This window comes from Marmota marmota, unplaced genomic scaffold, assembly GCF_001458135.2.
Source record: "Marmota marmota marmota unplaced genomic scaffold, marMar, whole genome shotgun sequence".
Lineage (NCBI taxonomy): Eukaryota > Metazoa > Chordata > Mammalia > Rodentia > Sciuridae > Marmota > Marmota marmota.
The window spans coordinates 561,013-574,886 of NW_026000294.1; the positions used below are offsets into that span (position 1 = coordinate 561,013).

The window sequence follows — 13,874 nt, forward strand, 5'->3', positions numbered from 1 at the left end:
AATTATCATTTTATTTTCACTTTTTTTTTAATGTGGTGCTGAGGTTTGAATCCCAGTGCCTCATGTTGGGCTCGGCTAAGCACTCTACCACTGAGCCACAACCCCAGCCCAAAGGGTTGTTTTTTTTTTTTTAATCTTATTTATTTATTTTTTTTTGGTGGGGTTCTTTTTTTTGTCTTTTTTGGAACTGGGGATCGAACCCAGGGCTTTGCGAATGCAAGGCAGACGCTTTGCCACTGAGCTACATCCCAGCCCGGCTTTGTTCCTTAAGACCCTTCTTCAGTGTGACTTTAAGTCATCAGTACTCCACCTTCCAGGCCGTTTGAATTCAAAGTGTGCTGGGCCAGGAACTGGCGAGCAGGAAATGGTACGGCGGAGGTCTCTAGAGGCCGCTATCACGACTGAGAGCACATCAGGCCACCTCTACTCACAAGGATAGCACAGGCAAGCCCGCAAGCGCGCACGTGCACACTTTAATTCCCCAGTACCGGTTTGCACTGAATTGAAAATGCGAGGAGGGCCACAGGATGACGTAATCCTCCCGCGCAGCGCAACCATGACGTCCCAGCTACCGCGCGCCTAGGCGCAGGCGCACGACCATCGTGAGCGGGGCTCCGGAGGGGGGAGCTAGAGTACCGAGCCACGGATTGGTGGGTCTGGAGGCCGACGGTTGGCCCCTCTCGCCACACGTACGCGCACTGAGCTTGCGCGGGGCGGGAGAGAGCGAAATTCAACCTCCAGCGGAGATACTTGGAACCTTATCTGAGGGTCATGGAGCTCTCCCAAGGCTTGGCAAAAGGCGAGACTTTGAGCCCAGAGCAGACTGCCCAGTACGTGAGGTATGTTTGGGCCTCCAGGCGGGTGTAGCTCGCAGGCCCTGCCGAGGCGGGGTTAGGGTGGCCCTCGGACCCTCCCAGGGGTCCAAACAGCCGAAGCGGAGCGTTGTGAGGCTGGCTCCTGCATTCCCATGGGAGTAGGGAATAAGGATAAGTTCTGGACATTTATCGCATTCCTAGTCTCGGGAATCCCCGACACCGCCCTCCCCGTTGGCCAAATAACCCTCCATTATGAGCTTCTGGAGAACCACAACTTCCAGCTGATTAAGTAAACCCTCCTTTGGTCTTTTCAACCTACCAAGCGCCAGGACTAGGGATGAGATGCACAGAAGTTTTTTTTTCTTTGACACAAGTATGCCTTCGTTTTACTCATAAAACAGCCTGGCTTCCTAAAACAGTGCAGGTTGCTTGTTTATCATCTGTCTGGGGGCATCCAGGCCACAGGGAATCCCCTGGATACCCACCCTTATGGGCTGGTGACCATGCAAAGAATCCCCTTTTTTCTGTACCCATCAGCAAGGCCAGAAACAAGGACTTTTCTCTAAAGGAAGTAGCCAGGATCAGAAATATCAACCTACAGGGCTTCCCAGATCTCAACAGATAAATACTTTCATTTTTCCAAAATCAGCACTGTTGGGTGGGAGACTGTGGGCACAGCACAGCTACCTATGCTTCTCCTCACCATTTGAGCTCTTTGCCAGCACTTGTGGGTGAAAACATAGGGGCCTTTACACAGCACCATTAACTTTGCCAGTCCATTTTCCAAGTGGATTTTTCAGGTGAACTGCACTGTTTCATAGTTGGAAAGACACAAGGGAAGTTTAAAAGAAAGTGGAGTTAAACTCTGATGTATAGAGATTTTTATAAAAAGGGGCTGGGGTTGTAGATCAGTGGTAGAACACTTGCCTTGTATGTTTGAGGCACTGAGGTCAATTCTCAATGCCACATATAAACAAATAAATAAATATGAAGGCCCATCAACAACCAAAAAACATTTTTTTTTGGTACCAGGGATTGAACCCAGGGGAGCTTAATCAATGAGCCACATCCCCAGCGATTTTAAAAGCATATTTTAGTTTGAGACAGGGTCTCACTAAGTTACTTAGGGCCTCTCTAAATTGCTGAGGCTGGCATTTAAAAAAAATTAGTTGTAAATGGATACAATTTTTTTAATGTATTTATTTTTATGTGGCTGATGATTGAACCCAGTGCCTCACACATGTGAGGCAAGCACTCTACCACTAAGCCCCAGACCATGAGGCTGGCTTTGAACCTGATTATCCTCCTGCTTCAGCCTCCCAAGTCACTGGAATTACAAGCATGGGCCACTGTGCCCAGCTTAGAAGTTTTTAAATTTTGATGTGGTACAAATAAATAAATTGGGCTGTGTGTAGTGGCACAGGCCTGTAAATCCAGCTACTCAGGCAGCTGAAACAGGAGGATCACAAATTCAACATTAGCTTCAGCAACTTAGCAAGACTCTGTCTCAAAATTAAAAAAAATAAAAAAATAAAAAAGGACCGGGGGTGTAGCTTAGTGGTAGGGTACCCCTAGGTTCAATCCTCAGTACCAAAAACCAAAAAAGCACAAAGAAAGAAAAGAAAGAAATTGGGACAGTAGAATAATTCTATTTCTGTTATTAAAAACAAAATTTTTTAAGGTGCTGATGTCTTTGGATTCATTACATTGCTTTCTATCTTTCTTTTTTTTTTTTTAAAGAGAGAGGGAGAGAGAGAGAATTTTTTTAATATTTATTTTTTAGTTATCGGCGGACACAACATCTTTGTTTGTAGGTGGTGCTGAGGATCGAACCCGGGCCGCACGCATGCCAGGCGAGCGCGCTACCGCTTGAGCCACATCCCCAGCCCTTTTTTATGTATTTTATTTAGAGACAGGGTCTCACTAAGTTGCTTAGCACCTCACTTTTGCTGAGGCTGGCTTTGAACTCACAGTTCTCCCACCTCAGCCTCCCGAGCCACTGGGATTACAGGCCTGTGCCACCATGCCCAGCTTACACGGCTTTCTTAAGGAAGGCTTGAGGTTGTGTTTTTAGTAGAGTGCTGGCTTCAGAGTTGGGTCATTTTACTTTTTTCAGTGCTGGGGATTGAGCCCAGGCCCTTCCCTATGTTTGGGCAAACACTCTCCCACTGAGCTACATCCCTAGCCCAGGTTGGGTTATTTTAGATTCAAATTACTGGCTCTGGGCTGGGGGTGTATGTCAGTGATAGAGCACTTGTCTAGCATTCATGAAGCCTTATGTTCTGTCCCCTTCTTACTAGCTCAGTGACCTTAAGCAAGTGTCTTGAGTATATTGAACCTCATTTTTTTCATCTAGAAAATGGTGATAAAGAGGCTTAGGACCTTTAGCCCTCCTCACCACTCATTTCCCTAAGCAAGCAAGTGATTTCCCCACCACTGTGCCTCACACTGACACTTTTCTCTTGCTCCCAGGGGTACCTTCTTGAACCTTCTCAAACAATTCTTTTCACCCCCTCCCTGCAGCAATCACCCCCCCTCCTCTCACAATCCTTATCTTCTCTCAAAATCCCTACCGTTTCCTGTCTCCTGGTTCCCCCTCTCACAACCTCCCCATCTCTCATGACCCATCAGCTATCACAATTGCTCTTCTATTTCTCCTGATTGTTCTCAGTCTCTGCTGTCCTTACAAATCCACTCACACAAAGTATCTCCTCCTCTGTTGCTCATATTTCTGCTCTTCTTGCACAGTTCTCTCTCACACTTTCTCCCCTTCTCCCCTTTCTATCCCTCTCCTTCCTTGTCTCTCTGTCTTTGCTGTGTAAGCACTGAAAGAGAGCCCTGCAACTTGCTGTCACACACCTTCATCTTCTTTCACAGCAGCTCTGGGGCATACTCTGTCACTCATGGTTTCTCTTGGTGATGCCTTATTGCCAGTTTCTCTCTTGTCCACCTTGTCACTCTCCCATTCATGCTCCCTCTCTAGCATTCATATTATGTCTCTATTTCTCTCTTTCCCTGTCATCCACCACCTCTCTTGACACCTACCTGTTCACACTCTCACCTGCTTACTGTTCATCCACTTGCTTGTTCTGCCATCTCACCCTCCTTTGGTCTCTCTGTCATCCTCCCCACTCTGGCCTCTTATCACCCCTTCCCCCTTTCTCCTCACTCTTGGTTTTATTACCCATTCTCTACTTTTGCCTTTCTACCACCTATTCTCTTTCTATTCTCAATGCTTTCCCTGTCAGCCTTTCTCTCATGGCCTACTCTCTTTCTCTGTCATTATCATTCTGGGTCCAGTCAGCAGATAGAAACCACAGTGTATTAAAACAGGAATTTTAATATAAGGAATTATTAAACTGATAAATGAGATGCCAACTGATGAATGAAGTAAGGTATGAGGAAACTCTGAGTGGTACCCTAGGACTAAGGAAGAATATTTAGGTAAGAGTGAACTTGGAAGAAAGCTTCTTTCCCCAGGTGCAGGTTGAGAATTCTTAGAGGCATCCAGGGGCAGCCCCTTGGATAACAGATGAGTGTGCCTGCTTGCCTAGACTGTATCTGGTGTGTGTCCCAGTACACACAGGCAGGCAGTAACCTCTGGAGTACAGGAAGGGAGAGTAGGCTATTAGCAACTAGTGGCCTAGGCATGCACAATTCATAGGCCTAGTCCCAGGTGAGCTTCAGGGCCCTGCAGAGGGCACCACGGCAAGAGAACTTCAGGAACTGGTTCCATGTAAAGGAGGCTTAAGTAAGTTATCTGCAGCCTAGTTGGAGGCTTCAGGGTCATTAAGGATCTGGGTGCTCTGGGTCTGTGGCTGTAGCTGAGCTCCACAGTGCCGCAGTCTGGCTGGGCACAAAATAACCGAGCCACCACACAGCCTTGTAGATTCAAACAGCAACTCTTTATTCCCGAACTCTCACCGACACTCTACCCACACTTCCCGTGAACACCCTGCCTCCACTCGGCTCCGCGCACCAATTCTCTCAGAACCCCGCGCGAGCGGGCGCCTGAGGCAGCAGGATACTCCCTAATCCACCAGGATCCGCCCTAATCCTGGAGCCTAATCCTGGAGCCCCCCTATTCCCAGCAGGATTCACCCTAAACCCGGAGCCACCCTAATCCCTGAGCAGGGTCACCTTTCAACCCAAAATGCCATGCGTCATTCCTACTTGGCTATGGCTCTCAGCACCACAGGATGTTGTTTTTATTTGTAGCAGCTGGAAACTTCTAGAGAACCCCTTCCTCCTGCAGTGTCCCTCTAGTGCCCTCTACTGAGAAGCTTGCCATTGTTCTGATTAAATGAGAGGTGCTAGTTTATTCTATTCATTATCACAGAACAGGCATTGAGGGGTGAATTTGGAATTGAGAGGCAAGAAATAATGGCTGGAGAGTCATCCAACCTCTTTCTGTTGTCGATCTTCTCTCTTTTCTACTTACTGTGGCTCTGTCACTTAACCTGCTTGCACTCTATTGTTCACTCTTTCTCATTGTCACTTACCTTCTCTATAACTTCCCCTTGCTCACTTTGTCTATCACTCTCTTGTTATATCTTTTGTGTTACTGGGGATAGAACCTAGGGGTACTCTACCATTGAGCTACATCCCTAGCCCCATTCATTTATTCTGATAGTTAGAAGTACTGGGCATTAGACATTAATATCCTATGTGCATATAGGACTACATCATGTACAACCAGAAGAATAAGTTATACTCCATTTATGTATAGTGTGTCAAAATGCATTCTACTATAAGTGTATAACTAATTAGAACAAATAAAAAAATGATGTACTGGGAATTGGACCCAGAAGCACTCTACCAGTGTACTATATCCCCAGCCTTTTTTATTTTTAATTTTAAATTTATTTATTTTTTCCTTTTGGTACTTGGGATTGAACCCAGGGGTGCTTAACCACTGAAGCACATCCTGAGCCCATATTTTTTTATTTTGAGACAGGGTATCATTAAGCTTCTTAGGGCTTTGCTAAGCACCAAGGCTTGCCTTTATCTGGGGATCTTCCTGCTTCAGCCACCAGAGCAACTGGATTACAGTAATGTGCCACCATACCCAGTTCTTGTTGCTTTTCAGTTGTGTTTTCTCTTATTCTCTTCTGCCCAATATGTTCATTCGGTTTGCTTACCCTTCCCTCATCACCCAGTTCTCTCTACTGCCCACTCTTTCTTTCTGTTGCTTTCCTTTTGTTCTTTGTCATTTAACCTTTTTCCCCATCACCTGCTTATTCTCTCTGTCATCTGCCCACTCTGTGTTGCCTACTTTCTCTGGCACCCTCTCATGTGTTCTCTTTCCTTGTCCTCCATGCTTTTTTTTGTTGTTGCTTTCTGTTTCTTACCCCCTTTCTATCTGTACTCCCCACTCCACCATCACCCACCCTTATATCTCCTTTGCCTACCCTGTACCCCTATTTTTTTTTTAAATATTTATTTATTTATTTTTAGGTGTAGATGGACACAGCACAATGCCTTTATTTTTATGTGGTGCTGAGAATCGAACCCGGGTCCCGCTCATGCTAGGCAAGCACTCTACCACTGAGCCACAATCCCAGCCCCCCCTGTACCCCTCGATTGCTTTTCTGTCACCAGTCTCTTTCTCCCCCACTTTCTAGGATGTCAGTCACCCACCCATTCTCTTGCCCATTCTCTATGTCATGTGTTTTGTTCACTTTCCTTCTTTCTGTTCCTCACTGGCTTGTTCTCCCTGTGTGTGCCAGCACACATATCCTGTTGCCCACACACTCTGTCACACAAACACACATACACACACAGTCTCTTGTTACATATATTTCCTCTTACATCTCTCATAACACTCTCTGTCAGAACATTCTTTTGAAACATTCTCCATCACAATTTTGTTTCTGACTTTGTAATACCACACACTGTCTATTCAACTTCTCTATCATATACCATTTTAATCTTGTAGGCTTTCTCTTTTTTCACATTCTGTGTTTTTGTTATTGTTGTTATTGTTTGTTTTGTTTTGTTGAGACAGGGTTTCATTATGTTGCCCAGGCTGGTCTCGAATTCATGGGAATTAGCTCAAGTAAGCCTCCTGCCTCACCATCCTGAGTAGGTGGGACGAGAGGCGAGGGCCAACATGCCCTTTTTTTGTTTTGTTTTGAATATTGAACCCAGGGACACTTAACCACTGAGCCACATCCTCAGTCCTTTTTATTTTTTGCTCAGGGTCTCAGTAAGTTGCTGATGCTGGCCTCAAATTTGTGATCCTTCTGCCTCAGCATCCCAATTCATGGGGATTATAGGCATGTGCCACTGTGCCTGACTCATGCCCAGTTTTTAAAAAATTATATGGCTATTAATACCATTTTTGTATTTTGATGCCTTTGTTTTATTTATTTATTTTTAAATATGGTGCTGAGGATTGAATTCAGTGCCTCACACATGCTAGTCAAAGACTCTACTGCTGAGCTACAACCCTAGCCCCTCATGCCCAGTTTTATAATGTTTTCTAGTATTCTCTATCCTCGAATTTTCTTGCTTATTTGTTCTCTTGCTAATATGCTGGGACTTTTTTATGCACTGTCCCTCTGCATAGCTTTCTTCCTTTCCTCTCAACTTTTTTTGATATATGTTACCTGTTGAAAGTGTACAGTTCAGTGGCTTTTAGTTTATTCACTGAGTTTTATGTCAATCATCACAATCAATTTTAGAACATTTTTATTATCCTTAAAAGAAACCCCATATATTTAAGCTACCATTCCCATTTTCTTCCTGCTCCCAGCTCTAGTCAATCACTAATCTACTTCCTTTCTTTCTGATTTGTCTATTTGGACATTTCATATAAATGGAATCAAGTATGATTATTTGTGACCAACCTCTTTCCCTTAATATAATGACTTCATTGGTTCACCCTCATTGTAATGTGTATCATTACTTCATTTCTTTTTATTGCCAAATAAAATCTCCCAACTCTCCAGGGATTGACCCCAAAGACACTCTATCACTGAAGTACATCTCTAACTCTTTCAATTTTTTTGTGACAGGATCTCAGTAATTTTCTGAGGCTGGCCTCCAATATGTAATCCTTCTGCTTCAGCCTCCTGAATTGCTGGGATTATAGGCTTGCACTACTGCACCCAGCAACCCCAGGAGGCCAGCCTGGGCATTATAGCAAAATGCTATCTCGAAAAAAACAAATTAATTAATTGCCATTTAAGAAAACCACACCCGTTTTATTCCAATCAACAGTACATTTTTAACCAGTTATCCATATTTTCTCAGACTGTTAATTAAATAACTGAGTTAATTCAGAAGTTAGGATATATAGCTGGGTGTGTTGGTGCATATCTGTAATCCTAGTTTCTCAAGAGACTGAAGTAGGATTGCAGGTTGTAGGCCAGCCTGGACAACTTAGCAAGATCCTTCCTCAAAAAAAAAAATTTAAAAAAAGCTGCATATGTAGCTGAGTGGTAGAACAACCTTGGGTTCAATCCCTAGTACCACAAAAAAATTAGGATATATGGTTTGCCTTTTTGGGGATGGTATGGGAATAGAATCCAGGGGCACTTTACCACTGAGCTATAGCCCTTTTAATTTTTTTATTTTGAGATAGGATCTTGCTAAGTTGCTCAGGGTCTTATTAAATTGCTGAGGCTGGGCTTGAACTTGGGATCCTCCTGCCTCGGCTTCCTGAATCACTGGGATTACAACGCTGCCAAGTCTGGCATAGTTTACTTTTTGAAGCTAGAGATCTAGTATTTTCTTGTATAAATACACTTGCATGACTGGGCAAAAGTGTGTTTGTTTAAACATATGTGTATATATGATTTATCCTAGTTTTGTTTTCAGAAGGAAACAATCTACATAATTTGTGTGTGTGTGTGTGTGTGTGTGTGTGTGTGTGTGTGTAGTATTGGGGATCAAACCCAATGCCTCTCACATGCTAGGCAAGTGCTTGCTCTACCACTGAGCTACATCCCCAGACCTCTGTTAAGATTTAATTGCCAGTCTGACAGTATTGAGAGGTGGTGGGGCCTTTAAGAGGTGGCTGGGTTCATAGGAGCTTTGCCCTCATGAAGGAATTAATTTTCACAAGAGAAGATCTGCTCCTTTTGTCCCCTCCCTCTCTTTTGTGCAGTTTCCTCTTCCATTTTTCCATCATGCATAGAGTAGCATGGGGGCTCTCACCAGAAGCTGGTCAGATGCTGGTGCCATGCTCTTGGACTTCCAGAAAAGTGTTATGGTAATAGAAAACAGACCAAGATGGACCTCCACTCAAAATTTTGGTACAGATGTGAAGATTGCTGATTCCACATACAACCAGTGTTATGGTTTGGATGTGAGGTGTCCCCCAAAAGCTCATGTGTGAGACAGCACAAGAAGGTTCAGAGGAGAAATGATTGGGTTGTTAGAGTCTTAATCCAACCAGTGATTTAATCCCCTGGTAGGGATTAACTGAGTGATAATTGAAGTGGTAGGGTATGCCTGGAGGAGGTGGGAATTGGGGCGTGGCTTTGGTTATATATTTGTATCTGGCCAGCGGACTCTCTCTGCTTCCTGATCACCACAGTGGGAGCTGCTTCCCTCTTCTGCACTCTTCCGCCATGATGCTCAGCCTTACCTTGAGCCCCGAGAAATGGAGCTGGCTTTCTGTGGACTAAGACCTCTGAAACCATGAGCCCTCAAATAAACCTTTTCTCCTCTACAATTGTGCCGGTTGGGTCCTTTAGTCACATCAGCGAAAATGCTGACTAAAACAATCAGGAAAGTATAAGATATTTATTAGGCATATAATGAATTCCTTTTCTGGAGGAAAGCAGGGCAGGTTTCTTGAGAAAGCAGGGAAAGGATATAGGCTTGGGGGTTTTTAATGGTGGTTATGGTCTGGGGTAAAGGTTCCTGTGTGTAGGATAAGATAAGTTTGAATTTCCCTCTGGTGCCAAAAGAGAAAGAATTGGGATTTCTTTTTAGCTTGCTTAGATGTGGGGCAGAAGGGGAAGAAGGAGATGTAGAACTTAAAAGTTGTCAACAGTCAAGCATAAGTAATAGAATTTGTCTTTAATTCTACCTCCATTATCTAAATTTTAAGCATTCCTCTCTCAAACTTCTACCTTATCCCCCCAGTTTGCTGATTTCACCAACTCTTTCATATCATTGGGATTGTATAGTTTATTGATTCAGTCTTTTCACTATTGTTCATGCTGCTTAGGTCTTTACTTCCCTCCTTACATAACTTGAAGTTTAGAATCAATAATTATAGAGACTTACTTGCATACAACTTCAGCCTTTTTTCCCCCTCTCATTTCATTTTATTTGCTTTGCAAGACCACAACTTTCCTGTAGTAGGCAGAATAATGACTTCTGGAAGATATCTACATATTAGTTGCTGAAACCTGTTAATGTTACCTTATTGGCAAAGAGGAATTAAGGTTGAAGATGGAAATAAGGACACTAAGCAGCTGACCCTAAAATAGGGAGATTATCTTGAATACCTGAGTGAGCCCAGATGTCATCACAAGGGTCCTTAAAAGTTAAAAAAAGGGGCAGAAGAAGAGCTCAGACTGATGCCTTGTGAGGACTTAACCTGTTATGGCTGACTTGTAAAAAAGGAGCCATGATCCAAAAAATGGGGGCCCCTACAAGATGAATAGAGAAGAAACATTTTCCACAAAGGAATGAAGTCCTGCTGATACTTATTTTTTTTCTCAGCACAGAAAGACCTGTTTCAGGTTTCTACAGAACCACAGGATAAAAGATAATGTCTATTGGTATGGCAGGAACTAGTTCCAGGACCCCCCCATGGATAAAAAAATTCCATAGATGCTCAAGTACATCATATAAAATTCCACAGTATTTGCATATAACCTACACAATCCTCCCCTATACTTTAAATCTCTAGATTACTTATGATAGCTAATATAAAGTCAGTACATATTGAGTACACACGCAATTTTTTTTCCAAATATGAATTCTTTGACACTGGGTGTTAACCCAGGTGTGCTTTACCACAAATCTATATCCTAAGTCCTATTTATTTATTTATTTATTTGATTTTGAGACAGGGTTTTTCTAAATGGCTGAGGCTGACCTTGAGTTTACAGTCCTCCTGCCTCAGCCTTCTGAGTAGCTGGGATTACAGTAGAAATATTTTCAATGTATGGTTGGTTGAATTTGAGGATACAGAATCCATAGATGCATAGGATTATTTGAATATTTGTGTTATTTTAAGCCACTACATTTGTGATCATTTCTAACAGCAGCAATAGGAAACTAATAATACTTCACTAAACCTGTGCCATGGCACATGCCTGTAATCCCAGCTACTCTGGAGGCTGAGGCAGGAGGATTGCAAGTTGGAGGTTAGCCTGGGTAACTTCATGAGACCCTGTCTCAAAAAAGAAAAAGGGCTGGAGATGTGGCTTGGTGGTACAGTGCCTCTCAGTTCAATTCCCAGTACTATAATAACAAACAAAAAACATTTCATGAAATCCAGCTACAACCTATGCAGATGAACATGACTGAAGAGACAGTCATGCTGATGGGCCTCACTTGAAATCTGTAATTATCAATGTCAAGTAGGCCCTTAATAATACCTTACAATCATATTTCTCTAATGTATTCAGTCATTCATTCTAGTATATTCCTGTTTCATACCTTCTTGCTTTTCATACCCATAACACCTTTCTTATCTCTCTGAATCTGTGAACCTGCTTCCAATTTCACTGGGTCGATAGAAGCAATCAACAGAGAATGTCCTCCTTGGGGCTGGGGATGTGGCTCAAGCAGTAGCGCGCTCGCCTGGCATGCGTGCGTCCCGGGTTCGATCCTTAGCACCACATACAAAGATGTTGTGTCCGCCGAAAACTGAAAAATAAATATTGAAATTCTCTCTCTCTCTCTCTCTCTCAAAAAAATCTTAAAAAAAACCCCAGAGAATGTCCTCAAGCTTCTTCCTTGTCAACCCACCTCCCAGCATTGTTCCCATTCTATTTTCTGCCTTTTCTCCTATTACTGTGAATGAATCCTCCATGTTCCTAGCCAAGGCACAAGCTCTCCGCATAACCCCCTCTCTTTATGCAAAAGGTATAAGGACTTTGATCCCATGATTCTTTCATCTCTTACAAAAAAGTAAATCCCTCTCTTGATTCTACTTCCCACCCCAGTTATTGTTCCATGTCTTTTCTTCACTTTACATCATAATTGAAGATACAGATATCATGGTTTGTACTCTATCACTCTAGTCAAATTGCTTTTGTCAAGGTCACTGATGACTTTCTTATAACTAAATCTAACAGTCAATTCTCAATCCTCATCTTCCTTGACCAATAGTATTTGACAAGATTTGATTACTCTGTCATGAAACCCATAAATTATCCCTGATTTTTGTCCTGCCTCACTGGCTACTTCTGCTCAGATTCTGATTTCTCAGATCTTCTAAGATTCTTTGAATACCTGAAGGGCACACCATGACAACTGGCAAAAACGCAATTCATTGATGACCAACTACCTGCCCCCTTATCCCCATCTCCCTTTGTCCTCATGCATAGAAGGATGATTAGTCCTCACTTCAGGCTCTTAAAATTTATAGATCCTCAGTTACCATTGATGGTGGCTCTCTGCAGGTTTTAAAACTAAGTGTCTGTTGACCTCTCATCAATTTGGTGGTTTCTGTGATCTCATGTTTCTGTATTCCATAGATTCTCAGCTGCCATTTGATTTCCTACCTTGTCCAGAAGCATTTCCAAAATATTGTTCACTTTGAGGCATCTGGCAGAGTCATAAAGTCTGAGAATACAAATAATTACCTAGTATGATCATGGCATTTAAGGTCAAGAAGAGTTTAGAAACTCATTAAGAAACAGTTTATTTGGAAAGGGTGAATACCTGTCAGTAATCTAAGCCCTGTTATTTCATTCATCTCAAATTTTTTTCTTTTCTGTTTTTTTTAATACCTGAAATTAAATCCAGGGGCATTTAATCACTGAGCCACATTCCCATTCCTTTTTTAGTTGTCAGTGGACCTTTATTTATTTATATGCAGTGCTGAGAATTGAACCCAGTGCCTCACACATGCTAGGCAAACGCTGTACCACTGAGCCACAACCCCAGTGCCCCAGTTTTTTAAATATTTTATTTAGAGATAGGGTCTTGCCAAGTTGCTGAGGCTGGCTTTGAACTCAAAATCTTCCTGCCTTAGCATCCCAAGCCAAGCTGTTGAGATTACAGGCATGTGCCACCGCACCCAGCTCAATCTCTTTTCTTATGGGGTCTTACTCTGTCACCCAGGCAGACCTTGAATTTGGGATCCTTCCTGCCTCAGCTTCCTGAGAAGCTAGAATTACAAGCACACCTGGCTCTCATCTCAAAATGATTTTGAATTCCTCCCAAATCCCTAATGGGTTTAGATGGTAATAGGGCTGTGGATCTGAAACCTTGAGAGCATCAGGTCTGAAGAGCCATGAAGAGGGAAGGAAAAAGTGGGCAAGTCTTGCACCCAATTGATGATCTGATGGATTGCTGGACCAAGACATATAAATTAAGTCTGTGTATATGAGCTGTCCAAAGATTGGAGTTTTGAGTGTGTGATAGTCATTTTATTTTATATATTTTTATTTTTTTAATATTTATTTTTTTTAGCTGTAGTTGGACACAAAACCTTTATTCCATTCATTTATTTTTATGTGGTGCTGAGGATCGAACCCAGGGCCCCGCACATGCTAAGCAAGCGCTCTACCGCTAAGCCACAATCCCAGCCCTAGTCATTTGATTTTTTTTAACCTGGGTTTAGTGAACAAATTTTTGATTATTTTGTATGTACATGGTATGTAATTTTGAAAATAAAAAGAAACAAATGTCACGGAATTTCACCCATAAATACTAAGAAATATCTCTAAAGAACAACAATAATATACCATATCACACCTAACAAAATAAACTCCTTGATATCATCTAATGTATGGCCAGTTTTTAGTTTTTCAAATGTTACAAATGTCATCATTTTTATCATTGTTTTTATGGAATCGGGATTCAAAGAAGGTTCACACTGAATTTAGTTATATTTATTAAGCCCCCCCCCCCCTTTTT

General features: G+C 42.6%; 1 protein-coding gene across 1 annotated transcript in view; it reads left to right on the top strand.

Moving 5' to 3' along the window:
* Nucleotides 1-601: 601 nt before the first annotated feature.
* The window catches only part of Ercc6l (ERCC excision repair 6 like, spindle assembly checkpoint helicase), a 27,947-nt gene continuing 14,674 nt past the window's right edge, over nucleotides 602-13,874 (top strand). Inside the window, exon 1 of the mRNA XM_015501574.2 lies at nucleotides 602-839. Coding sequence (XP_015357060.2) covers nucleotides 772-839 — 68 coding nt within the window. The 5' untranslated portion in view covers nucleotides 602-771. The remainder of the gene's footprint in view (nucleotides 840-13,874) is intronic.